General features: G+C 39.8%; 2 protein-coding genes across 12 annotated transcripts in view; one reads left to right on the top strand and one right to left on the bottom strand.

The window, feature by feature from the left end:
• The window catches only part of CCDC102B (coiled-coil domain containing 102B), a 376,391-nt gene extending 352,689 nt beyond the window's left edge, over positions 1 to 23,702 (bottom strand). For 6 of the 11 annotated variants that reach the window (XR_010137621.1, XR_010137622.1, XM_054538072.2 and 3 more), the window contains exons 1-3: positions 23,466 to 23,624; positions 22,302 to 22,367; positions 4,692 to 4,724 (exon numbers count right to left, since the gene is read on the bottom strand). The gene's annotated coding sequence lies outside the window, so the exon portion shown is untranslated. The other 5 variants (XM_063716943.1, XM_063716941.1, XM_054538070.2 and 2 more) reach the window with 5 other exon arrangements.
• Positions 23,703 to 23,832: 130 nt separating this feature from the next.
• Positions 23,833 to 25,885, top strand: part of TMX3 (thioredoxin related transmembrane protein 3) — a 40,861-nt gene continuing 38,808 nt past the window's right edge. The window contains 2 exon segments of the mRNA NM_001132711.1: positions 23,833 to 23,972; positions 25,007 to 25,061. Of these exon segments, the coding sequence (NP_001126183.1) occupies positions 23,927 to 23,972; positions 25,007 to 25,061 (101 nt within the window). The 5' untranslated portion in view covers positions 23,833 to 23,926.

Raw genomic sequence — 25,885 nt, 5'->3', positions numbered from 1 at the left:
TGCCAGTAGTGAACAGGTATCTGTCCTAAGCTCATCCTACGGCATCATGGCAGCAGGGCGTGGGGTGAGTAAAAGCAAAGGAAAAGAATCAAAAGCTCAAGCTTTGTTCATGAAACAGCGAGGCTGCTAGAAATTTCGGTGCATATCAAGAACTAATGGTAGCTGGCTGAATGGCACAGTGGCTCACGCCTGTTAATCTCAGCGCTTTAGGAGGCCAAGTTGGGCAGATTACTTGAGACCAGGAGTTTGAGACCAGCCTGGCCAACATAGCGAAAACCCGTCTCTACTAAAAATACAAAAAATTAGCTGGGCATGGTGGCACATGCCTATAATCCCAGCTATTTGGGAGGCTGAGGCACAAGAATTGCTTAATCCTGGGAGGTGGAGTTTGCAGTGATCTGAAATTGCACCACTGCCCTACTCCAGCCTGGGTGACAGCAAGACCTGGTCTAAAAAAAAAAAAAAGAATGGCTGCTTATCTACAATCCAATGGCCAGAGGTTCAGGCAATGTGCCTGGCCATCCACTTTGTGTGAAAACAGATATGGCTAAAATAAGGGTATATCATGGGGAGTGCTGAATGTGCAGTCAGAGGCCTAGGAAGAGCAGGCCTGGTAGATTGGATTCAGAGGGGTCTGCGGAGAGGCATGCAGACGAGATGCATGGGAGGCATGGAGTGGGAACAAAGTGTGGAGATCCTTCTAAATCAGGTTACTGCCCACAGAAGCAGCTACTGCCAAAGAGACACTCATCAAGCAAGAAGACAAGATAAATTAAAAAATAAACGTTAGTCTAACTCCATTCTCAGTCATCCCGGTGCTTATGCAATGGGCTCAGATGAAGCAGCCATGGTGGCAGAGATGCATGGGCCCAATGGCAAGAGATTCCTTAGGTCAAGGGTGAATTAGCTACAGCAGCTGCTGAAGCTCTGTCATGCCACCATCAGGAACCAATGCTGAGAGCATCTTTCAGAAGGTCTATATTGGACGTTATTTGGAAATGATTCTATCAGATCCCTTCCATTCTTCCAACTAATATGTAATCTTGGATGGGATAAACCCGTATTCCAGGTAAAAGTCTGCCTTTCCTGTCTGTAATATCTCAGCAAGCACTCTTATCCAAAGAGATATCTTTAGATAAGACACCTTATTCTTATTCTTTGCTACATATTTCTGTAGCAAAGAATGTCTACTCTGCTCACATAGGATCCTGCATACGATCAACTCATTCTCAGATACCCACTTTATAGCAATGGAGGTGAAGCAGTGGACATATGACAAAGGCATACCCCACCCCGGTCCTACCTCCTCCCACAGCATGCAAGAGCCATGGCCTGTGATAAAGCAGGCTTTGTAGATGCAGGGAGACATGAGCTTCAACATGACACCCTGCAAGGGGATGGGGTACTATCTTTTGTTATGCAATACACACATTATATGAATGGTCATTATATGGCCCTCAAAATGTAAAATACATGTGTCTAGGTAGAGAAAGGGGGAAGTAGCCATTCACTGACATCCACATTCAAGGGATTTGTACTTCCAATGTGCACAAATATAGTCTCTGTGGGTGCAGCATTCCTGATTCCCAGAAGAAATCACTTCCACCAAGAGGAACAAGGTGGATTGCACTAAACTTAAGGTTATTACTGCTCAGTTTATGTTCTTTGTGCTAGTGAAGTAACTAGCTAAGAAAGAAGTTGCTGTATTAGCAGGAGCAATTAACTGTAATCATGAAGAAACAGGGCTGCTGCTACACAATTGAGACAGAGCAGAAGATATTTTGCACTCTGGTGATCTACCAGGATGTCTTTTGTTACTAGCATTGCTGGATTTAACTCTACTGACAATCATAGCCGTTAATAAGGGCAAAATAAACAGGGAGTCAGATCCTGCAGCAATGAGAGTTTGAGAAAACCCTCCCTTCACATACACACACACAACCCTCTCTTCACATACACACACAGACACACACACATACACACACCGCTGCCACCACCACCACCACAAGTGCCAGTCAATGGGGAGGAGAATCTATAACACTGGTGGAGAAAGGAGATCTTGGGTACGAGAGAGTGTTGGGACCAAGCCTGCAGTGGGAGCTATCATTGGTCCCACTAGCCTTCCTCAAAGTTTTCTCAGAAAAGAAATGCAATCCTGGAGAAGCCCTGTGTGCACTGAAGGAACTTAATGTGAGAAGCAAGTGTACATGAGCGCCCCTAGGGACTGTCGAGAATGCTTTGTTTTCCGGTGCCCAGACATGTTGCCCCCATGCCCACTCCTTGCTGGTAAAACTCAAAGAGAACACCTTCTCAAGAAAAATTGCTCTCAGACAAACAGGAACCACTCTGCCTTTGAGACTACTCCTCCCAACCCTCTGAGGGCAGAGTAGAGCCAATAACTGAATTGGGGGTACAAACATTGACCCCTTTGGCTCAAGACGTAACCAACTCTTGTGCAGTTGAGATGTGTGCCACTGGATACCGTCGTCACTCGCCACACATGCCTGTCGAGCACCTGAAGTGAGATACGTTGTTTGCACACTAGATTTCAAAGATTTAGTATAAAAAAGAACATAAGATATTGATATGGTTTGGCTGTGTCCCCACCCAAATCTCAAATTGAAGTGTATCTCTCAGAATTCCCACTTGTTGTGGGAGGGACCCATGGGGAGGTAATAGAATCATGTGGGTCGGTCTTTCCCATGCTATTCTCGTGATAGGGAATAAGTCTCATGAGATCTGATAGGTTTATCACAGGTTTCCGTGTTTGCTTCTTCCTCATTCCTCTTGCTGCCTCCATGTAAAAGGGCCTATAAACAACTGGATCTGATGTAAATCTTCAAAATAAAAACATGTAAAGAAAACACAGCACAAACATAACTAACACTATTACATTAAAAAATTATATAAGAACCATATGCTTATCTCATGATATTAGAACACAATGATATGAAGATGTGCGCGGTGCCAGGCAACAACATTAATAATGGTTTTGATCAGAATACTATTAAAAAACACAATTTAAATAATAAAGCTCTTATGTTAGCTCATACTCAGCATTAAGTCTCCATCAAGTTGGAGAAAGATGTTTGTGTTTCACAGATGCCATTCCTGGACTTTATATTTAAGATGATCATCACTGCTTTTGACGAGCAAGCAACATTCACACTTCTTTTAAAATTTGGTTAGGATTCAAATGTTAATGACTTTAAGGCATTCTGAAAAGTGACATCCACTGGGTAGTTTTATATTCTTGATTAGTGTGTATCCTAAAATAACCTTTAGAATTGTTATTCCCTATATTTATTTCAAAAACTTTTTTAAAAATCCTGAAAATTCCTCTCCACCTAAATAATTTAATCCATTATACAGTGACAAAGTATTGTTTTGGTATAAAGGATATGATATTTGGCGTATGATAATTGTTAGCAAAAGTGCATCCTCTGAATGAAGAGTCGATCTCTCAAGAGAAAAGTGATTCACAAAGAATGCTGCCGACAAGCCTGCCTGCATAACCTTATACTACCACATGATGTCCCTCTAATGCCAGGTTCCAAGGATGGAATTAACCCCGTTAGAAGAAAAATTGCCAAAAGACATGCTTTGTAGATAAAAACATTCAGTTAGAACAACAGAGCACACAGATCTTACAACATGAGGTGTTTTTAATTGGTTAGTTTATACTGGATCTCACATATCACTTATCAAAAAATGCACCTCTGGTTAAAGAGTCCTGGATATGGGCAAAGCAGTGTGATGAGGACGCCTGGTAAGAAGTGCAAGCAGTTCAGCAGAGTCACGGGTGTGTGAGCATTTGGGTTTTCATTGCCAGATTTGCCTTCAGGCCAAACAGGATATACAAAGAAAAATTATGCCTGGAAATGCTAGAGAGAAATTTTAGAACATGCAAGGCATAGAGAAATTTACAAAGCTTATAGTGAGTCAGAGATCACCTGCAAAGAAGCAAGGATCAGAATATCAGATGTAGCAACAAAAATGGATGCAACAAAAGAAGGAGTAGGATATTTTTAAATATTTAAGGAAAAGAATGTTGGATATAAAATTATATACCCAAGCAAATATCCTTTTAAAATGTTGCTATAGGCCCGGCACGTTGCCTCACGCCTGTAATCCCAGCACTTTGGGAGGCTAAGGCAGGCAGATCGCCTGAGGTCAGGAGTTTGAGACCATCCTGGCCAACATGGTGAAACCCCATCTCTGCTAAAAAAAAAAAATACAAAAATTAGCCAGGTGTGGTGGCGCACGCCTGTAGTCTCAGCTACTCAGGAGGCTGAGGCAGGAGAATCACTTGAACCCAGGAGGCGGAGGTTGCAGTGAGCCGAGACACACCACTGCACTCCAGCCTGGGTGACAGAGACTCCTTCTCTAAATAAATAAATAAATAAATAATAAAATGTTGCTATAATAAAAAGTTATTTCAGCAATATATAGTTTCAGAAATTCTTCTCCCTAAACAAGTTCTGTATAAAGTTTCATGAAGGAAATACTAAAATGAGTTGCTGCAAGAGATATGGTAATGTGGATCAAATGAAACCCTAAAGTTTTTTGTGGTCTGAAAATTCAATGCTAAATAATTTTTTTAAAAAAGAATATCCATAAAAAACTCAGTACTCAATTCCTAGAAAATATGAGCAGGTTGATAAAAGAGAATTTAAAAAAACTACTCATACCTTTTATACACGTTGTCTTCATCCTGCCAAGTTCTGGAAAATAAGATTTAGAGAATGGTAACAAAAATTATCAAGTATTTCTAGTCTGAGAAAAAATAAAAGTGTCAACTTTTATAAAAATATGAAAAGAATAAACAAGGATACTCATTTTCAGAATGCTGAATTAGCAGGCATTGCTTCAAATCTGAAACAGACTTAAAATTGTGAAATTTGAGTCACTGCACATAAAATCTTCGGTATTTGTGGTTTAAATATACATGACACATAAAATTTCTCCTTAAGCAAGATGATGACTATAATCCCTTGTTGTTGTCATACTGTGTCATTAAAAACATTCTGCAATGCTGATGACAAAATACAATCTGGATTTTACAATAATTTATACGTTTGTACCCTGCTGTTCTGGCTAATCTCTACACCCCTAACGCTGCAGCCTCTGGTAATAAAAAAAACTTACAGACAGGCACTTCTTAACTATTTGTCTTTTCAGAGCTAGGTATCTGCTGTCACCTGTGCCTCTTAATGAGCCCTAGAACCCGCTTCCCTGAGGGAAACTAACTATTCTCTTCTGTTCTTCCCGGAGGACAGGTTTACAGTTGCTTCTATAGCAACCACTGCTAACTGCTTTCTGACTTTTTAAGCTTCTTAGTAGTGTGGGTTTCTTTGCAAAGATATTATTCTAGAAGCTTCCACCTCTTGAAATCTTGTCTTAAAGAGCTTGGCTTTGTCCATGATAAATCTTCATTCTAAATAAAGCATAGACTGTTGTTTCCCCATTTGCAAGTGTATCTGTGACCTCTCCTGGAAACGCGGAAACGCAGAATCCCAGTCAACATGTGAGTCGAGGCAGTTGTTCGGACCTTACTCTTTGAGGCTGAACTACATAGTTCCAGCAGACGTCACCATTTTTATCAGTAAAGGAACCTAAAGGTCTTTCCAGGTTGATAAAAATAATCTTAGCTTTTATGAGGCATCACAAAGTGGAAAGAGTAAACATGCAATAAAGTGTAAAAAATTTTTAATCGTTGAAGTTATAAAGGAATTTGGAAGTCCTCTTAGGTAAATTCTCAATTTAAGTAAGCTACTGTGAGTTTATTTCCTAAATATAAAGTTAATTATCTATAGAGATTAGCAAATTGTAACACTTGAGGTTGATTGATAGGAGGGTTTATTGCAACAAAACACTATGAAATGTATATTTTCAGTGTTCTTTTCAAAGAAATATCTAAAGTTGTCTAACTTCTTAGAGCATGCTTAGTTAAAAAAAAAATATATATATATATATAAAGTTGTCTAACTTGTGACTCCAAGGTTACCTTTCCTCTCCATTGTTGAGTATTAAAATATCTTCTCATCCCTGTTTGCTCCTTCCTCAACCACAAGGTAATTTGCAAAGAGACTTAAGCAAGAATATTTATAATTTTGACAGATTAAGGAATCAAGATGTGCTGACATTTCTCCCCTGTTCTTTAATGTTTTAATTGGCTCTTAGTAAACAACAGTAGTTTGTAATTCTGAATCAGCAGTCTTATTCTCCAGGACAAAGAGAGTGTGTGTGAAAGGCATGAGTACTTGGTACTATTCTTTCAGACCCACATCATTAAATCCCCTTCACTGCTTGGGGCTGATGTGGTTGGTTTTGGCTCCATTTCTGAGCTGTTTTAGCTCGGAAAGACTTGTGAATTTACGTGAAGATCACTAACTGAGTCTACTTTTTCTCTGAGTCACTCTAGCCTTAGCATAACCTTTCCCACCAACTCCTCTATCTTTCTTTTTCATATAGTTCTCCTTATACATTGGATGTCTTTATTTTGTCCCTAGGCTAAATCAGTCTATGGGATGTCCGCAGCCCAAGAATCTGGAAGGGAGCTCCACACTTGTCTGATGGATGTTTAGCCATAATGGTCCCTGGTCTGTAAAACTTGTAACTGGCATAGCAAGGATGACTCAAAATCACCGTTTTTCTAATACATAGATCTGGGAACTACGGTATCCTAAAAATTTTAACAGAAAACTGGAAAACCTTAACTCTAAATAGATGAAGTCTTGTTGTCTGCAGACAGGTGAGGGTTACAAAAGAAAGATCACTACGAGACATTCCTGTAGAAAGCCCTCAAGAAGGCTGGGCGCGGTGGGTCATGCCTGTAATCCCAGCACTTTGGGAGGCTGAGGCGGGCAGATAGCCTGAGGTCAGGAGTTCAAGACCAGTCTGGCCAACACGGTGAAACCCCGTCTCTACTAAAAATAAAAAAAAAATTAGCTGAGCATGATGGTGGGTGCCTGTAATCCCAGCTACTCAGGAGGCTGAGGCAGAGAATTGCTTGAACTTGGGAGGCGGAGGTTGCAATGAGCTGAGATCACGTCACTACACTCCAGCCTGGGTGACAGAACGACACTCCATCTCAAAAAAAAAAAAAAGGCCTTCAAGAAATGCCAGATACACATTTCAAGGAATAAGACTTCAAGCTATAGTTATTATTAACCAGTTTATGGTATCCACCATAGAAATACTAGAAATAATTTAAAATACACAGGGTGATCAAAGAAAAGCCCTGTGTTTCCATAAAAACTGGCCCACAGGAAAGAGATTGAAGATTCCCCCCTGAAGCAGTGTATTTTATTGAAATTAACTTCTCCACTTTCTGAACATTAATGTTTGAGTAACTCAAAATATATCAACATGAATAAAGTTCCTCAGAGTGCTCTTAGAGTACTAAAGCCAAAGGACTGAGAAAGGACTTTTATGTGAGAAAAATAGCAAGTATTTAGTAGATACTATAACTTACATCTCAATAACTGTAAGCCATTCTCCTTTGATATGTGTTCAGTTTTATAAAAATAAATAAAAAGATTTATTTCCTCCAAAAAGAGCTTTGCTTGCACTAATTCATACAATTTTCTGTATTTTTACTGAAGTAGAAATGGTGTTCAGAGATTTCAAAATCTCAAGACTATTGTCTGTCTGAAGAGTTCTGCTCCAAATGAATTTGACAACTGATATATACCTGAATTAGCATTATTGTATAGGAGATCATATAACAGATATTATATTATATATACACATATACAAAATTGTTTATATTATATATGTATACATACATATACAAAATTGTTTATCCCTCTGGCCACTAAGATGACCTTGAGGCAATGGAACCTCAGATGGGACCAACCTAATATGCAAACGTAGAGTCCAGATTATAGTTCCTCAAAATCAATTTTCCATGAAAAGGAACCAGGGTATTTTGGAAGGATCACTGATTCCAAGTCTGGGGAAGGAAAGTATAAGAGAGTGTGCAAGTTTCCATATAAGCCAAAGTTTCATTCAACGGTTAATGGAATCAGATCAAAAGAACACAGGAAATAGATTATAGGGGTTTGTGATCATATCAGTATCAAAAATAGAAAAATACTTATGGTTAACTCGAATACATTAAATCTACGCAGTGGCTCACCCCTGTAATCCCAGCACTTTGCAAAGCCGAGGCGGGCAGATCATGAGGTCAGGAGTTCAAGACCAGCCTGGCCAATATGGTGAAACCCCATCTCTACTAAAAATACAAAAATTAGCTGGGGTGGTGGCGCATGTCTGTAGTCCCAGGTATTTGGGAAGCTGAGACAGAAGAATCGCTTAATCCCGGGAGGTAGAAGTTGCAGCGAGCCAAGATCGCGCCATTGCACTCCAGCCTGGCGAAGACTCTGTCTCAAAAAAATAAATAAATAAAAATAAAAAAATAAAAATCTTAAATCCATAATGACCCGCCAAATAAATATTAATTTAAATGTGCCAAAGAAGATCAAGATATCAGAATATTTCGTCAGTCCTTTTGATATTGTTGATACCTTTCTTATATTGATACAGGATGCAGAATACAGTTCAGTGTTAAATACATCATGCAGAAGATATTTTCTGACTCAAGGGATTGACTTCTTAAGTGTGACATTCAGTCAGATGAAGATATATGAGACATCCGTAACCAATCTACTATTATTTTTTAAGTCAGTAGGATTTGCTTACTTTAAGAATATGAATGAGTGTGAGATTACATTAATGTTTAACATTTTTAAAATTCAGGGAAAAGATGATAACAGATCATAAGTGTTCTAGTCAATTGCTTATCTTCAGTAAGCTGCATCTATCTGTCAGCAGACAGAAGTATTACATGAGTGGGTCACTCTGTTGAAATTATGAAAAAATGGCATAATAACTACAAATAAGGTTCAAAATATTTCTTCAGAGTCCTGGAAAAGTATCTAAGTGATCCTCTTGGACTAAGTCTATGAAAATGAATAACCTAATTAAATGTAATATTAATTGACTTTCATAATTGGGTTAGTACCTTTGAACCCTAGGGAGACTTGGAAGTAAACATAGAATTTTTTAAGAAAAAGAAAACACAGTACTAAATTTTTTGTATTTTTATATTTTTAATGGGTAAGATAATCTGACCTATTTGTATTCAGGAAATCCTCTTCAACCTCCAAGTGTCAAAGATGTTCTATATATTCTTATCAAGACTTTAATGTTTTGCTTGCTCATTTGTCTATTTTCTTGCTGGAACTGCTTTTTGTCAATGGTGTAGGGTTTGGACCCAAATTAATTGTTTTGTCTTTATGGGGATTAAAACTGTCTGAGCACATTATACGCTTTTCTCCAGTTTTCTCCAACGTGATGTATCAAGTTATGTGTCAAGTTTCCATTAATGCCTGATTCGTTTCTGAGCTATTGTATTCCACTGGTCAGTTGGTCTATCCCTGTGTCAATACTACATTGTCCTCAGTAAAATCTTGATATCTAGCAGAATAAGCTCTTCCATCTTAGTTTTTTGGATATACTTGGACTTTTGCCCTTCTCTATAAATTTTTATCAACATATCAAGGTCCCTGAAAAAGACTTCTTAAAATTGTCATTGAAATTTCATTGAATCGATAGATAATCTTGGGGATAACGGGTACCTTGTGATGTTATCTATCCACTGCAGTGCTTTCTCTTTCCATTTATTGGCATCTTGTTTAATTTCTTTAAATAGTGTCATAATTTCCTTCATATAGCTGCCACATCTTTAGATTAATTATAATGTAGCATTTTATTAGTAATATTAATGATTTTTTTAAATGCATGTTTTCTCTTGATTGCTATTTTAAAGTAACACAATGTATTATTGCATAATGACCATAAACCTAGCTACTTTGGTAAACCTTTACTAATGCTTATAATTTGTATGAACTTTTTTTTTAATTTACTCCCGCAGAATACATGAACTTTTTAAAAAAAATTCAATATATGTTGCCTTATCCATGATTAATAACAATTTTGCTTTCCTTTCCCATCCTTACACTACCCCTTTCTCTTTTTTCTTTTACTACACAAGCTAGGATTTTCAGTACAATATTTAATAGGTGTGGTAATATTGAACTTCTTATCCAATTCCAGATATTAAAGGAAATTCTTCTATTTTTTTTGTCTTACTCTTAACAATGTTTGATGAGTATTATTGATCCTTATTGTGTATCCTGGTGTTTCTCAACATTTCGAGCAGGATAACACCCAGAAAAAGTTATAATTTTTTAGGGCACATTGATGTAAATCATGAGGCTGCTTAAGGCAAGCAGCAATAGGCTACAGCATTCTGTCTGCTTCAGGTCACAGTCAGCTGTACCTAAAGCTGAGGAGATAATGCAAGAGCACAGCTGCAACATAATCTTGGTGCACAGCCTGAAAGCTTCACCTTGACATGAGGAATTTAACTAGGAGGACAAAACTCGTGCCATAATTTTGTTTCTGTTGTTCAATCTTTGGGTAGTATTAGCAGCCATGGATTCAGATACTGAAATGCAAAGCCAAATCAAGAATATCTATTATGCTTGTATATTATATTCAAATACCCTTGAATGAACAGGAAATGAGGCAATATAATCTACTTCCCTGTTATATGTTAGACTTTCTTCCCTGGGATTACTTCTCAGAAATGACTTCAAATGTTGCCTCTCCTGCTGGCAAGCAGAATAATCTATTTTATAAGAAATTTGAGCTTCAGCAGACTCCAGTAGTATACATTGCCAGTCAGCCCATCAATGCATGGCTTGACCTCCAGAATGTTCCACTCATTTCATAGACCCATATTGCCACTTCAGGAGATTGAACTAAAGCATTAACTTGTTGATTCCAATCACCTTGAGAAACTAGAAGTTCTTTGATGAACAACAGTAAGATATACTTTGATTTGCACTCAGAATTATAGAAAAAGCAATATCTGAGACAGGGGTCTCTTTATTGTCCAATTATCTACAGTCCACTTGCCAGACCAAATTGAAAGTCCATCAGCAACAGTCCAAGAGTCAATATGCAACCAAATCATTGGGATTTTATTTGTGTCAATTCTATTACTGCCAGGAACAGAGCCTGTAATTCTGCCCAGTAGGCTGCCAATCTGGTCTATTCTCCCATGAAGAATTCACTAACTGCTGGTCACAAGACAGCTGCTTTCCATACCGAGCCATGGCACTCCATTCTGGAATTGTCACCTGTAAACCAGGCCAATTGCCATGTATCCTTGAGGCAATTGGTAGAAAGGTTAGGCCTGCCAGTAGCAGTAGCAGCCAAGACTTCAGATGGCTTTTTAGAAAGTCCTAGTGGAAAAATGCTACTTGCTCATGAATACATTGAGTCCCACTGCATATCATAGCAGAGTGCTTCTGTGCAGTTACTTCCACATTATGATGGAATTTCTATGAACATTTCCCTGCATGTTGGGATGCTTTATTGACATTACTCATGACATAGAGGTAGTTCAGGAGTTCATATAATTTTATGTCCTCCAATTATTGGGGCTATATTAATAAATGCCCAGTGACTATCTAGTAACTGTCTTTAAAAGAAATATACAGAGAATGGTACTAGGTAATTTTCTATTCCAAAAACACAGAAGTCACTATTGACCATGGTTATGGGCTTTAGCCAGAGACTGGAGTCAGTATGAATGCAGGTGACTGACACTCTGAATATTATTTCAGCATTAGCACAATATGGTCCAAACAGGACAGCTTCAACTACAGGCTCTGCAGTTCCAAGAAGGCTTGTTGTTTTGTTCAAGCTTCTCTTCAAATGGACTTTTTCCAGGTGATTTAATGGGATGGAGCCAATTGTATCCCAAAGTAGATGATACGATTTCCAAAACCCAAATAGGTCTATTTGGCATTAGTTCTCTCATTTAGTCTGAGGGGAGAGGAGCAAGAACCTTTTCTTCCTTGTAGTCTTTTGTGTGTCATTTGGCACTCCAATCCATGGACTCTTCCCAAATTTTACAGTCTTTACAGGGTCCTAGATTTGTTTAGGGTTCATGAACCATCCCCAATCAGATCCCCAATCAGATTCATGATCATGGTAAAGTTGCTTTTAGCTTGACTCTCAGTTTCAGAGATAATCACAGAATCATCAGGATAGAGCATTAGGACACTGTGTTGCATCTAGATCTGCCTCACCAGATTGTGACAATATGCAGGGAGGAATTCAAGAATCCTTGAGGCAAATGTATGTTGAAAACCATTCTACGTGAATGCACATTGTTGTTGACTCTTCCTGACATCTAATATTGCAAAAAAATTAGCCAGGTCAATTACAGAAAACCAGTCACCTTTAGCTTGTTTAATATTCTATTTAGCAGTTGAATAGTGTGGATTGTATCAGGGACTTCTGAAGCTATTAAAGTTACTGTTTAATGGAGTTTCCGGTAACCACTGATAGTCTCCATCGTCCATCAGCCTCTCTCACTGGCAACATCAGGGCACTATACAGAGAGTGTGTAGACACAAACATGCCTGCAGGTAACATTTCCTTAATTAAGGCAGTAATTTTTTGTTGCTGTAGGCATATGTTAGTTAGCATTTCAAATTTATTATTTGAACAGGCATAGGTAACTCTAACAGTTCCCATTTTTCATATCCAATTAGTACTGAATGAAGAGCAGATCTATAAGTTATTTCATACGTAAAAAATTTCACTCAGTTGGAGGAAGAATTTGCAGCCAATTATTCTATCCATACCAATTACACATTCAGGTAAGGGAGATACCCCCATGGTATACTTTTGAAAATCATATATTTCAACTTTTAATGAGATTTTAATGTTTATCCTTCTTCCAGAAGCACCTCCCCGTTCCCCTAAATTAATTCTATCACCCTGAATGGACTCATTAGCAGGCCGAGGCAATGTTCCTGTACCTAACTGACCTAAAACGGCTGCTTCTCCACCTCTAGGCCATTTCACCCCCACATCTGTAGAAGGCCTTGGTTCCCCCAGAGGAATCTGGTCAAGAGGCCCAGTCCTTCACATCACCCTTCTTCATCCATTATTGCCTGTGGTAGACAGAATTCTAAAGGTGTCCACTCCAAGTTCCCATACTCTGCTCAGTCAATCAAAAACTAACCCAGTTACTGCTCTGAAGGGATTCTGCGGATAAAATTAACCAGGTGACTTTAAGATATGGAGAGCATCTTGGATTATTCAGGGAGACCGAAAATAACCACACAAGCCCTCAAAAGCAGAAGAGGGAGAGTTGCAGCAGAAAGGAAAGTTGAAGAGATTTGAAGCAGGAGAAAGACTTGCCCCACTGTCACTGGCTTTGAAGTGGGCCATGAGTCAGGAAATGTAGGTGGAGAATAATTCCCAGACAGAAGTTGTCAAGGAAACAGAGCCCTCAGTCCTACCACCACACACAAGTAAATTCCAACAGCAAAGTTAGAAGCCTGGAAGTGGGTCCTTTCCTAGAGCCTCCAAAAAGGAGCAGAGCCTTCCGATGCCCTGATTGTAGATTTTTGTGACCTGGAGTACAAAGACTAGCTTAATGCACTGGATTTCTAATCTACTGAACTGGGACATAATAAATTTGTGTTGCTTTAAACTGCAGCAATAGAAAATTAATATAGTGCCTTACAATTAAAAGCAAGTATTTTGCAGTGACACAGAATCTACCTGATATGGTTATCTGTGTCCTCACCCAAATTTCACACTGAATTATAATCCCCATATGTCAAGGGCAGGACCAGACGGAGATAACTGAATCATGAAAGCAATTTCTCTGATGCTGTTCTCATGATAGTGAGTTCTCATGAGATCTGATGGTTGTATAAGGGGCTTCCCTCTTCACTTGGCACCGCTTCTCTCTCCTGCTGCCCTGTGAAGAGGTGCCTTCCGCCATGATTGTAAGTTTCATGAGGTCTTCCCAGCTACGCAGAATTGTGAGTCAATTAAACCTCTTTTCTTTATAAATTACCCAGTCTCGGGTACTTCCTCAACGCAGCATGAGAACAGTCTAATACAGTAAACTGGTACCAATAGAGTGGAGTGCTGCTATAAGGATACCTGAAAATGTGGAAGCGACATTGGAACTGGGTAACAGGCAGAGGTTGGAACAATTTCGAGGACACAAAAGAAGACAGGAAAATGTGGGAAAATTTGGAACTTCCTAGAGATTGAAGGGTTTAGAAGACAGGAAGATGTGGGAAAGTTTGGAACTTTCTAGAGATTTGTTGAATGAATTTGACCAAAATGCTGATAGTGATATGCACAATGAAATCCAGGCTGAGGTGGTCTTGGATGGAAAAGGGGAACTGGAATAAAGGTAATCCTTGTTATGTTTTGGCAAAGAGACTGGCAGCATTTTGCCCCTGCACTAGAGATCTGTGGAACTTTGAACTTGACAGAGACAATTTAGGGTATCTGGCGGAAGAAATTTCTAAGCAGCAAAGCAATCAAGAGGAAGCAGAGCATAAAATTTTGGAAAACGTGCAGCCTGACGATAGGATTAAAAAGAAAACCCTATTTTCTGGGGAGAAGCACAAGCTGCAGAAATTTGCATAAGTAGTGAGAAGCCAAATGTTAATCACCAAAACAAAGGTGAAAATGTCTTCAGGGCATGTCAGAAACCTTCACACAGCCCCTTCCATCACAGGCCCAGAGGCCTAGGAGGAAAAACTGGTTTCATGGGCCAAGCTTAGGGCCCCCCAGCTCTGTGTAGCCCCAGGACCTAGTGCCTGTTTCAGCTGCTTCAATTCCAGCCATGGCTAAAAGGGGCCAAGGCATAGCTTGGGAAATTGCTTCTGACAATGCAAGCCCCAAACCTTGACAGCTTCCACATGGTGTTGAGCCTGTAGGTGCACAGAAGTCAATAACTGAGGTTTGGGAACCTGTGCCTAGATTTCAGAGAATATATGGAAATGCCTGGATGTCCAGGCAGAAGTTTGTTGCAGGGGCATAGTCCTCATGGAGAACCTCTACCAGGGGAGTGGAGAAAGGAAATGTTTCATCACAGCCCCCACCACAGCATCCCCACTGGGGCACTGACTAGTGGAGCTGTGAGAAGAGGGCCTCCATCCTCCACACCCCAGAATGGTAGAACCACTGACAGCATGTACCATGCAGCTGGAAAAGCCACAGACTTTCAACACCAGCCTGTGAAAGCAGCCAGGGGTGGGGCTGTACCCTGCAAAGCCACAGGAGTGGAGCTGTCCAAGCTGCTCCACGTCTTGCATCAGTGTGCCCTGGATGTAAGACATGGAGTCAAAGGAGATCATTTTGGAACTTTAAGGTTTAATGACTGCCCTATTGGATTTCGGACTTGCATGGGACCTGTATCCCCTTTGGGCCAATTTCTCCCATTTGGAATGGTTGTATTTACCCAATCCTTGTGCCCTCATTGTATCTAGGAAGTAACTGCCTTGCTTTTGATTTTGCAGGCTGATAGGTGGAAGGTACTTACCTTGTCTCAGATGAGACTCTGGACTTAGACTTTGGGTTAATGCTGGAATGAGCTGACGTAGGGGGCTGTTGGAAAGGCATGATTGTGTTTTGAAAGGTGAGAACATGAGATTTGGGAGGGGCAAGGGGCAGAATGATATGGTTTGGTCCTGTGTCCCCACCCAAATCTCATCTTGAATTGTAATGATCCCCATGTATCAAGGGTGGGACCAGGTAGAGATAGTTTAATCATGGGGGCAGTTTTCTCCGTGCTCTTCTCATGATACTGAGTTCCCACAAGTTCCGATGTTTTTAAAAGGGGCTTTCCACCTTGCTGGGCACCCATTCTCTGTCCTGCCGCTCTGTGAAGAGGTGCCTTCCACCATGATTGTAAGTTTCCTGAGGCCTCCCCAGCCATGAGGAACTGTGATTCAAACTTCTTTTTTTTATAAATTACCCAGTGTCTCATATTTCTTCACAGCTGTGTGAGAAAGGACTAATACACAACCCACATAACAAACCTGCACTTGTACTCCCTGAATCTAAAAAAAAAAAAAAAAAGTTGCAAAAAGAAAAAAAAATAAAAGCAGATATTTTGGAATTCAGTGCTGGTGCTGGAGGCTCATGAGAACCTTTCTCTATCTGAAATTCCCCTAATCTTAGACAAGCCAAGAATATTTGCTTTGGTATTTTCATATCTTAGGAAGTTTGAGAAGAAGCAGTTTGTATTTCTCTCGCTTCCTGAAAAATTTCATCAAAGATCTGGTGGGTACTCTGCCCATTTGTTCCTTTTTCATGTCATTTTAGATTAAACATCTAAAGGCTTCTAATTCTTAAACATCTAAAGAATTCTTGACCTTTTCTTTTTTTAAATTTACTTTCTTGTATAAAACCCTACACTTTGTATAATATTATCTTGAAGTCTGATAGGAGGAAGTTGGGAATAAAAATCCAAAGCCGTCTCTTTTACATCCTTTTTAGGTCCCCAAAGCAAAATCACATATGGTGTTCATGGTGGTGGGGTGTCTTTTATAACAGCAGCACTCATAAGCTGGATGAGGAGCATCCCAGATGGAGGTCATTTCATTATCATATAGTCAGGCCAGTAACGTCTGTATCATCAGCATTTCTGCAGCTTCAGTCGACCATTTAACGACAAGGGAAGAGTGGGGAAATTGCCCTTCTCTGGGAATGACTGTCCTCTCTTTACTACATTCCAGTCAGGATGGATTTCTCCTTGAACAATCCCTGCAAAGATAGCAGCCAAAAAAGGATGCAGGATGAGTGCAAACATTCCCCTCCCTCAACAGTGTTCAAAGCCAGAGACAATGCTACGGATCTAAAATTCTCAGAAGCCATTTGAATAAAGCTTCATCAGGGCAAGGCTTGTAACCCTGTACAAAATACTCTCTTACTTCACAGAACAATCCCTTACTTCAGTTGTTTCCTCCCTTGTATCATGTACTTGTCCCCACTTGAATTATCTTCTTAGTTGTAGCAGGTTATAACCTCAGGCTTAGCTGGCTCACCAAAAGTTATAGCGTCCAAGTTCCTATGGTTGAGGTTTCTTTCGGCAGCCAGAGAGGATGAAACGCAACTTCAGAACTTACTTTCGCTTTTGCTAATGCTAAAAGCAACAACTAGGAACTGGAATTTTAGTCAGCTTGCCTTCAGTTTGCATTTCTCTTCTAATTTTGCTAGCTTCTGGAATTCAGTTGCTATCATTTCCAGATTGCAACAGAAAGTCTTATTATCAGTAACTAATATCAAACACTATGCTACTTCCAACCAAGCATAGCTTGCAAACCACCTTTGTATCAATAGTATATTTTCATCCTGTTTTATCAGATTCTTCCCTTTCTATTTCTAAATAATGCTTAAGTCATATTTTTAGCAAAAAATGAGTCAGGAATCTTATTTTTTTATTTTTTCTGGATGAAGCTCACAAGCTTCATGTTGAGTGAAAGAAGACAGATTCAGAAGAGTGCATCCTGTATTATTCCATTGATATCAAGTTCAAAACTAATCTGACCTGTCAGAAGTCAGGAGAGTGGTTCCCCTGGTAGAGGTAGTAAAGGGGAATGGTGGAAAGAAGCACTGGAAAGGGACAAGGGTTGTAGGGACAAGGGTGGTTTTGTGGGTGCCTCAATATTCTGTGTCTAAATCATCACAAGAAACAGTTACATGGGCATGCTCATTTTGTAAAAATTCATTAACCTGCACCCTAATGATATGTGTTCTTGTTTACACATGTATTATACTCCAATAAATGCTGTTTAAGTAGATGCCTAGTAGTTATTGTTGCTATTAACAAATGACTGATCAGGAGTTCTGAGAGAGTAGGAACTTGGGCTGAAAGAGAGCAATCTCCCAGTCTCTGGGTGTCTTTTATTTAAAGGCTGTGTCTGTCTGTCCCACATGCTGGAGGGCAGGGGTGTGACCATAGTTCACTGTAGCCTCAAATTCTTGGCCTCCAGCAATCCTCCCCCCTCAGCCTCCAAAGCAACTGGGATTACAGGTAGACAGACCAACATGCCTGGTTACTTTTTAAATTATTGTGGAGACAGGGGGCTTGCTAGTTTGCCCAGGCTGATCTCGAACTCCTGACCTCAAGCCACCCTCCTGCCTAGCCTTTCCAATGTGCTGAGACTAAGGTGTGAGCCACTATGCCCAGATGTGTCAGGAGTCTTCTAAGCAATCCCATTTCCAACGTCAACTGTACAAAAACAGAGTTCACTTGCTAAAAAAGACTCACCGGGCTTCATGTAACAATGCTTACAAATCTATGCAGGAAAGGGATACAATGTAATAACAGTGTTGAAATAAGGATATGGATCAAAGTCACTCTCCCAGCAAGGAGTCTGGTAAAAGATTCCATGTGAAAGCTTCTAGCTTCTTCTCTCTATAAGGGTCATGAGTGCACGTTCTCTCTTGGATCAAGAACCACGTTCATGTGCATAGAACGCTTTAAAATGAAAGAACACAAGGTGGAGTCTCACCTGAGTTTTTAAATATTTTCCTAGTCATATATGTATATTACTGCTACAAAATCAGCCTCAATCCTAGAACCCAATGGAGATTTCACTAAGACCAAATGCAAATCAATCTCACATTAATTAATAAACAATGTAATAAATAAGTAAAAACCACCTGAAAATTCCTTGACCCATGGTTACAAAAGCATCATTATTAGCACGTTTTGGTGATCGACCAGTGTTAGTGTTATGCAAGAAATTCAGCAAAACATCTTAGGATAATTCTAGAACTGGTGGATATTAACCTTTACAGCACAACATGTCATAGAATTGTCTTCCTATTCCTAATTTACTATTGATGACAGGTTGAAGTATATAAATTCCTTTTATTCCATTTATTTAAATAATTATATGCTCTTTATCTCTTATGTGTTACTGCAGAAAATTTCATTAAAACTTTCTTCCCAAGTTAAACCAAGGCTTGCATTTCTGGACCAAAAAAATAATAATAATTTGGTCATGATTATTATCTTTTTCAGTGAACTGCTAGATTTGGTTTGATATTTTATTGGGAACTTTTCCATTTTTGTTCACAAGTGAAATGGGCCTGTTTGTTTTCCATCCTCACATGACTCCTCTGGTTTGGGTACCAAGTTTATACTAGCTTCCGAACAAATTGGTGAGTGTTCCCTATTTTTTGATTGTCTGGACGTGTTTGTAACAACAGTGTGGTTAATGTTATGTTTCAACTTGACTGGGCTAAGACATGCCCACATAGCTAGCAAAACATTATTTCTAGGCATGTCTATGAGGATGTTTTTGGGAAAAGTTAGCATTTGAATGAGTATCTGAGTAATGTAGATGGTCTCCCCATTTTGGGGAGGGGGGTCATCATCCAATTCATTGAAAGCCTGAACAGAAAAAAGGATGGAGGGCGGGTGAATTCACTGTCTGTGTTTGAGCTGAGACATCCATCTTTTCCTTGCCCTTGGACATCACTACTCCTGGTTCTTGGGCTTTGGGACTCAGACCACGACTTACATCACTAACTTGTGGTTCTCAGGCCTTTGGACCCCCCATTATCAGGTTTTCAGACGGACTGAATTAAACACTTGGAGTGGCTTTCTGGTTCTCCAGTTTGCAGATGGAAGATTATGACTTCTTGGTCTTCATAGCTGCATAAGCCAATTCATATAATAAAGCTTCCTTTGGTTTTCTTTCTCTGGAGAATCCTAATACAGATTAATTTTTGTTTTCATAAAGATTGGTAGCAAATATTTTTAAATCAATAGGGTCTCATTTTTAATGGTATAATTTTAAGCTTCTGATTCAATTCCTTTAATTGCTAATTATTAAGTCTTTTTAGTTTTTGAACAAGTTCTGTTTTGTTTTTCAAATAACAATGACTTTAAGTTTTCATATATATTTTCACAAAGTTGTTCTGTATCTCTTTTAAGTTTTGCTGCCTCTATTTATGCTCTTCTTCTGGTTCCAGTATTTTTAATGTAATTAGTATACTGAATAAATAAAGATTATAATCAATATACAACAGATTTTTCTTCCATCATTCTTTAAAGCATATTTTACACAAAGTGATTTAAAAAGAAGTGGTATTTTCTGAAATTATTTTCCCTCAACACCACTAAATGAGACATGCAGGACAGAAACAACAGCATCACCTGGGAACTCTTGAGAAATGTAAATTGATGGGCCCCACTGGGTCAGATTCTCTAGGGACTGATTAGAATCTGCATTAAACCAAGCTCTCCAGGCAACTGATGCTTAAAATTTGAGAAGCATTGTTAAAACTATAATATCTATCCATGAAAAAACATAAATGTATGTAGCTTTATTTATTTATGCTTATTTTTAAGCTTTTATTAGGGCCCAAACACAGAAAAGTACAGAAACCCTAAAGGTACAGCCCAACGCATTTTCACAATGTGAACGTATCATTGTAAGCAGCACCCAGGTCAAGAAACATGATGTTTACCTGTACGTCAACTTTCAACACGATTAATTTGCCTGCTTTTGAGCTTATGTAAATAAAATCATATAGTACCTTTCTTTAGTTTCTGGCTTCTTCTGTTCAATATTTAGTTTATGATTTGCGACCACGTAGTTCTCCATACAAAAGTTCATTCATTCTCGTTGCTATATAGTACTTTACTATAGGATTACAGCACAATTTATCTTCTATTCTACTCTATTATACTATTAGACATTGGAGTTGTTTAGCTTTTCACAATTACAAACTGTCCTGCTATAGACAAGACATTCTTGTATATGACTTTTGGTGAGGACATGTGTCTTAGCCTGTTGGTGCTCTATAACAGAAAAATACAGACTTGGTAATTTATAAATAATAAAAATTTATTTCTTAAAAGTTCTGGAGGCTGCACACAAAGGAGTCAGCAGGTTTCGTGTCTGATAAGGGTTTGCTCTCTGCTTCCAGGATGGTACCTTCTTCTTGTGTTTTCACATGGCTTAAGGTTGAAGGGGAAAAGGGACGAAGATGATCCCTTCAATCTCTTTTATAAGGTCTCTAATCACATTCATGAGGGTTCCACCTCATGATTAAATCATACCCAAATGGCCCCACCTCTTAATGTTATCATACTGGCAATTAAGTTTCAACATATGAAATTTGGGTTACACATTTAGACTACAGCAATATGTATGCAAAATATACAAGGTATATATATATATATATATATATACATATACAAGTGTAGCTTATCTGAAAGTCTTTTAAAAAATGTTGTCAAAAAAGCAGAATCTTTTAAATCTCAAAAAAAAGTATCACCACTTGAGGTAGACAAGCAGAAAAAAACACTTAAATTTTTCACCATGGAATATGTTTTAGCATATGTAAATTTAGCATGTTTTTTGAACAAAAAAGCCTAAAAAGTTTATTGGTTTATTAAATCATTTTCAGATTAATGCATTATTTTGATCATTTTCACATTGCCTAGATCAGTGATGTGCAACGGAAATATAATGCAAACCACGTATATAATTATAAATTTTCTAGTAGCTACACTGAAAAATAAAAACAGGTGAGATTAATTTTAATAATTTAATTAACTCACTTAATATATCTAAGCTATAATCATCACAACATATAATCAGTAAAAAATATTGAGACATTTTACAGTTTTATACTTTCTCCCCAATCCAGTGATCCAGTGTATATTTTACATTTATAGTACATCTCATTACAACCTCTCTAATTTCATCAGAAATACTTAACTGGTATTTATTTTACAGAGACATGGTCTTGCTCTGTTGCCAGGCTGTAATGCAATGGCAGGATCACAGCTCGATGCAACCTCAACTTCCCTGGCCCAACTTATCCTCCCACCTCAGCCTCTGGAGTAGCTGGGACCACCGGTGTGTGCCACCACATCTGGCTAATTTTTTTTTTTTTTTTTGAAACGGAGTCTTGCTCTGTCGCCCAGGCTGGAGTGCAGTGGCACGATTTCGGCTCACTGCAAGCTTGGCCTCCTGGGTTCATGCATTCTCCTGCCTCAGCCTCCCAAGTAGCTGGGACCACAGGTGCCTGCCACCACGCCCAGCTAATTCTCTGCATTCTTAGTAGAGACGGGGTTTCACCGTGTTAGCCAGGATGGTCTCGATCTCTTGACCTCGTGATCCACCTGCCTTGGCCTCCGAAAGTGCTGGGATTACAGGCATGAGCCACCGCACCAGGCCACATTAATTTTTTGTAAAGATGGGGTCTCACTGTGTTGACCAGGCTGGTCTCAGACTCCTCACCTCAAGCAATCCTCCTGCCTCAGCCTCCCAAAGTGCTGGGATAATAGGCATGAGCCACTCATGCCTGGGACTTGATCAGTATTTAGATTTCATAAAATTTACAGTTGAAAAAGTAGATTCACATACCTCAGTTGTTCCAACCACATTAAAAAACTTTCCAATAGCTGAATCAAGTGTCAGTTTTTGAGTTTACTGAAATTTAAAAAAAAAATATTCAGTTACTTCATCACACTAGGCACATTTCAAAAGCTCAATAGCCACATGTGGTTAGTGGCTACACTATTGAAGAGCACAGATCTAGGTCAACTGGCTTTTGTTGTTCTCCACATGTGAACTTAAACTATAACGCAAATATAAAAAGAAATTATTTCATTTTCCATGCTGTGGAGGACAGAAAACTGAAATACATGAGAATGAAAAAAAAAATTGAATATGGTTCATTCAGAGACCTTGCCAAGAAAGTAGAAAAGCTTCTGTATAAGAGTATCGAGGCGATGGTACTATTATAAAGCTGTTCCACCACCACTGGGAGAACATTCCCATCACTTCAACAGTCCCCTTACGTTTTAGTCTACTTTTTTCTTAAAAAAAAAAAAAAAAAGGAAAAGAGAAAGAAAAAGAAAAATTGAAACTGTAGAGGGCTTGCCCTGGATACCATGCTGTATGCACAAAAGGGGTGACATTTAGGGCTTGCTCTCAATTAGAGTGTAATTTAATCTTCTAGTCACTACGAATAACAACGTTTTATGACATTTCCACCTGTTGGAATTTTGAACCTAAGGTGAACCGGCTGACATCATATCCCCCTTCTGTTTTTGTCATAGGTTTTCAAAATTTGGTTTGATCTAAATTCTCTTGTACCTTATGTCCCATAAAAATTTCAACTAATTCGTAAGTAGTGATTGCTGCAGTAACCGTCTTATAAAAAAGTATATGGTTTTTACAAATCATTGTCGCATAGAAGAAAAAACAGGTAGCAATATAAATATTTCATACTATTTTATCTAGTTCCAAAATAATCATAAAAGAGTCATCAAAAAATATCCTACGCTTAACTTCATGTTCTCAAGTTTCAAGAGAAAGTTTTTAAAGAGGCAATCCTTACTTTGGCAAAAATGCATTAAAGCTTGCTGCATTTAAGAGATGTCCCATTATGCAAACTGGTTGAAAGAATATTACAAATACGTTTTGGAAAAATACGGAGTGTCGCGCAGCTCAGCAATCCGCAGTCTTAATGCGCGCCTCTTTCCAGGAATTTGATCCAGCATCAAAACCCACAGGTGCACTCACCGCACGGGAGTAACAAGTAAATGATGTGCCAATATTCAACCTGCAAGTGCGTCGTCAGAGCCTACCTCACCCTCAGCATAACTTTCACCGGTATTCACCTTCCCGGAAACGCGCCCCAGTGAACCAGCACCGTTTTCCCTAGCAAAGCCCTTACACATGGTTCCCACGCTCCTGGGCTGGCGCGGTGGGCGCCTAGAGCACAGAGGATTCTTAAGACACGACTGCGCAGGCGCTGCCCTCCCCGCGCATGCGCCGCACTCCCGCACGTAGCCAGAGACGGAGACAGACCGGGTCCTGGCAGGGTAACGGAGGCCGGGTAGCCCCGCCCCTGTAGTCAGCGCGGTGCTTCTCTTCCGCTCCGGGTCGACTCCGCTTCCCTTTCCGGGCGGGCAGGCGGTGGACCCCGGTATCTTTATCCCTCTTTTGCACAGAGTCAGCTTCTGCAGCTCTTCCGGGCTAGCATGGCAGCGTGGAAGAGTTGGGCGGCCCTGCGGCTCTGCGCCACAGGTAATGGGAGCGCAGCGGTCGGGACGCTGGCGGGCGCGTGGGACTTGGCCCCGCCGTGGGGCCGGGATTGGACCCGGGTCTAGGGCGAGGCCTGCGGGGTCCGCGGAGATGCCCACCCATTCCCGGCAGCGTCCTGCCGCCCCCGCCGCGCCGCCCTGCCTGGCCCTGACGGAGCGGACACCTTGGGGTCCTTCCGCTGCCGCTGTGCCGGACCAATGCTGGACGTGGGAAGGGCGCGCTGCCTTGTGTTTGTGTTTTTTCATTGTGGCAGAAGTTTCAATAAAGCTTACTCCTTTGATGGGCAAGAAGGATGTCGCCGTCCCAGCTTAACCACCAGATCTTGCCTTGGCTTTAGGTTCCGAGTCTTGTCACGTTTAAGGATTTTTACCACCAGTACTCAGAGAGGGTGGTCGAGGACAGATCAGGGTCAGACCACCGGGATTGTGCGGTGTGAAAAGGACCTGAGTGTGTGTCAGCGGTTCTCAGCTGCCTCCCGTCAGCATGGAGTGCCCTCATTCTCACTGGGGTCCGCTCACTTAACACCCTTTTAGAGCCCACTCTGTGTCAGGCACTGCCGTGTAATAAGTATTAGAGTTGCAGCTCGACTTTCTACGTATCTATTTGAGGGGAAATATTTTGAATGGCATTTGGAGTTTTTACGGAAGAGGTAATCGCTACTAAAGCAAAAGAAATACAGAAGAATGCTGTCTATCTGCATTCCAAAAAGATAGGATGGTTAAAAACAGAAGTAAGATGAGAGTGAAAATATGGAGGAAAAAGGAACTGTGTTTATTAGATATATTGGCTTACCTAGAACTTGGCCGGTCACGATATGGTTGCATACAGACTAAATATTTATTAAATGGATGAACTACCTTTGCTTTTGCATCATTTGCACCCTGGGATGCATCAGTGATGAATTTTTTGGTAGGTTGTGAAAAGTCAAAAACACTTCAGAGATGACTAAGCTTATACGGTATGAGCCAAATAATCAGCATTTATTGTGTACATTTTGTCTTTTTTTTTTTTTTCAGTTGTTTTACTTGATATGGTCGTCTGTAAAGGATTTGTAGAAGATTTAGATGAATCGTGAGTATACATATATATATTTAAAATATTGTTTTAACTGTCCAACTCAGATATCTGAATATTTGCATGTGATTCTAATATTTTAGATTGGAACCAATTTTTATATATTACTCATTTTTTTTTTCACTTGTTGTAAGCTCTATATCGATACAAAATGAGGGTGTGCCCAGAAGAGTTTTATTAATAGTTATGAGATCAAAAAACTGTGGCAAACTTTTACATATTCTTTTTTTTTCCTCATCTTACCTTGTATTTATGTCTTTTTGCTTTAATTATATTGAATGGGTGTTAGAATTTGGTAACTATACTGTATTTATTTTCATAATGTCACAGCATTAATCAGCCTTGCTTATAGCAAGTGAGGAGGTTCACTTCAGACCAAAATCCCATGTGTGATCTTTCAGGCTTGACCATAGACAATTGCAAGGCTTTTTCTGGCATAGGGGAAGGTGCCCTCCCTCCACCAAACTTGGTGTATAACCAGTGCATTGCAGTCCCTGGAGGGAGTGGGAGTCAAGGATTCAGCCTCCCAGGCCAGCCACGCTCATTTGCATGTCTGCACTCCCAACCCAATGACCTCTGTTTAGCAGCTTCCTTATTGGGACCTCACCTGAGGCATTTCCAGAGCACCTCTGCTAAAACATCTTTATTGAGGGTGTCAGCGGAGGCACTTTTCTACTCTAGTCCTTTTTTCTCTCACCCCCCTATAAAGAGACAGAAGACTTTTGTTCAGTGCTCCTAGGAAGTGAGATGAATTCTCCCATATGTGTCACATCCACCTGACTCACCTGGTGCTGTTTCATGGGGAGAGATGGAACACTGAG

Source organism: Pongo abelii, chromosome 17 (assembly GCF_028885655.2).
Source record: "Pongo abelii isolate AG06213 chromosome 17, NHGRI_mPonAbe1-v2.0_pri, whole genome shotgun sequence".
Taxonomy (NCBI): Eukaryota; Metazoa; Chordata; class Mammalia; order Primates; family Hominidae; genus Pongo; species Pongo abelii.
Note: the sequence above shows the minus strand (reverse complement) of the source record. Positions and strands in the feature narration are given on the sequence as shown.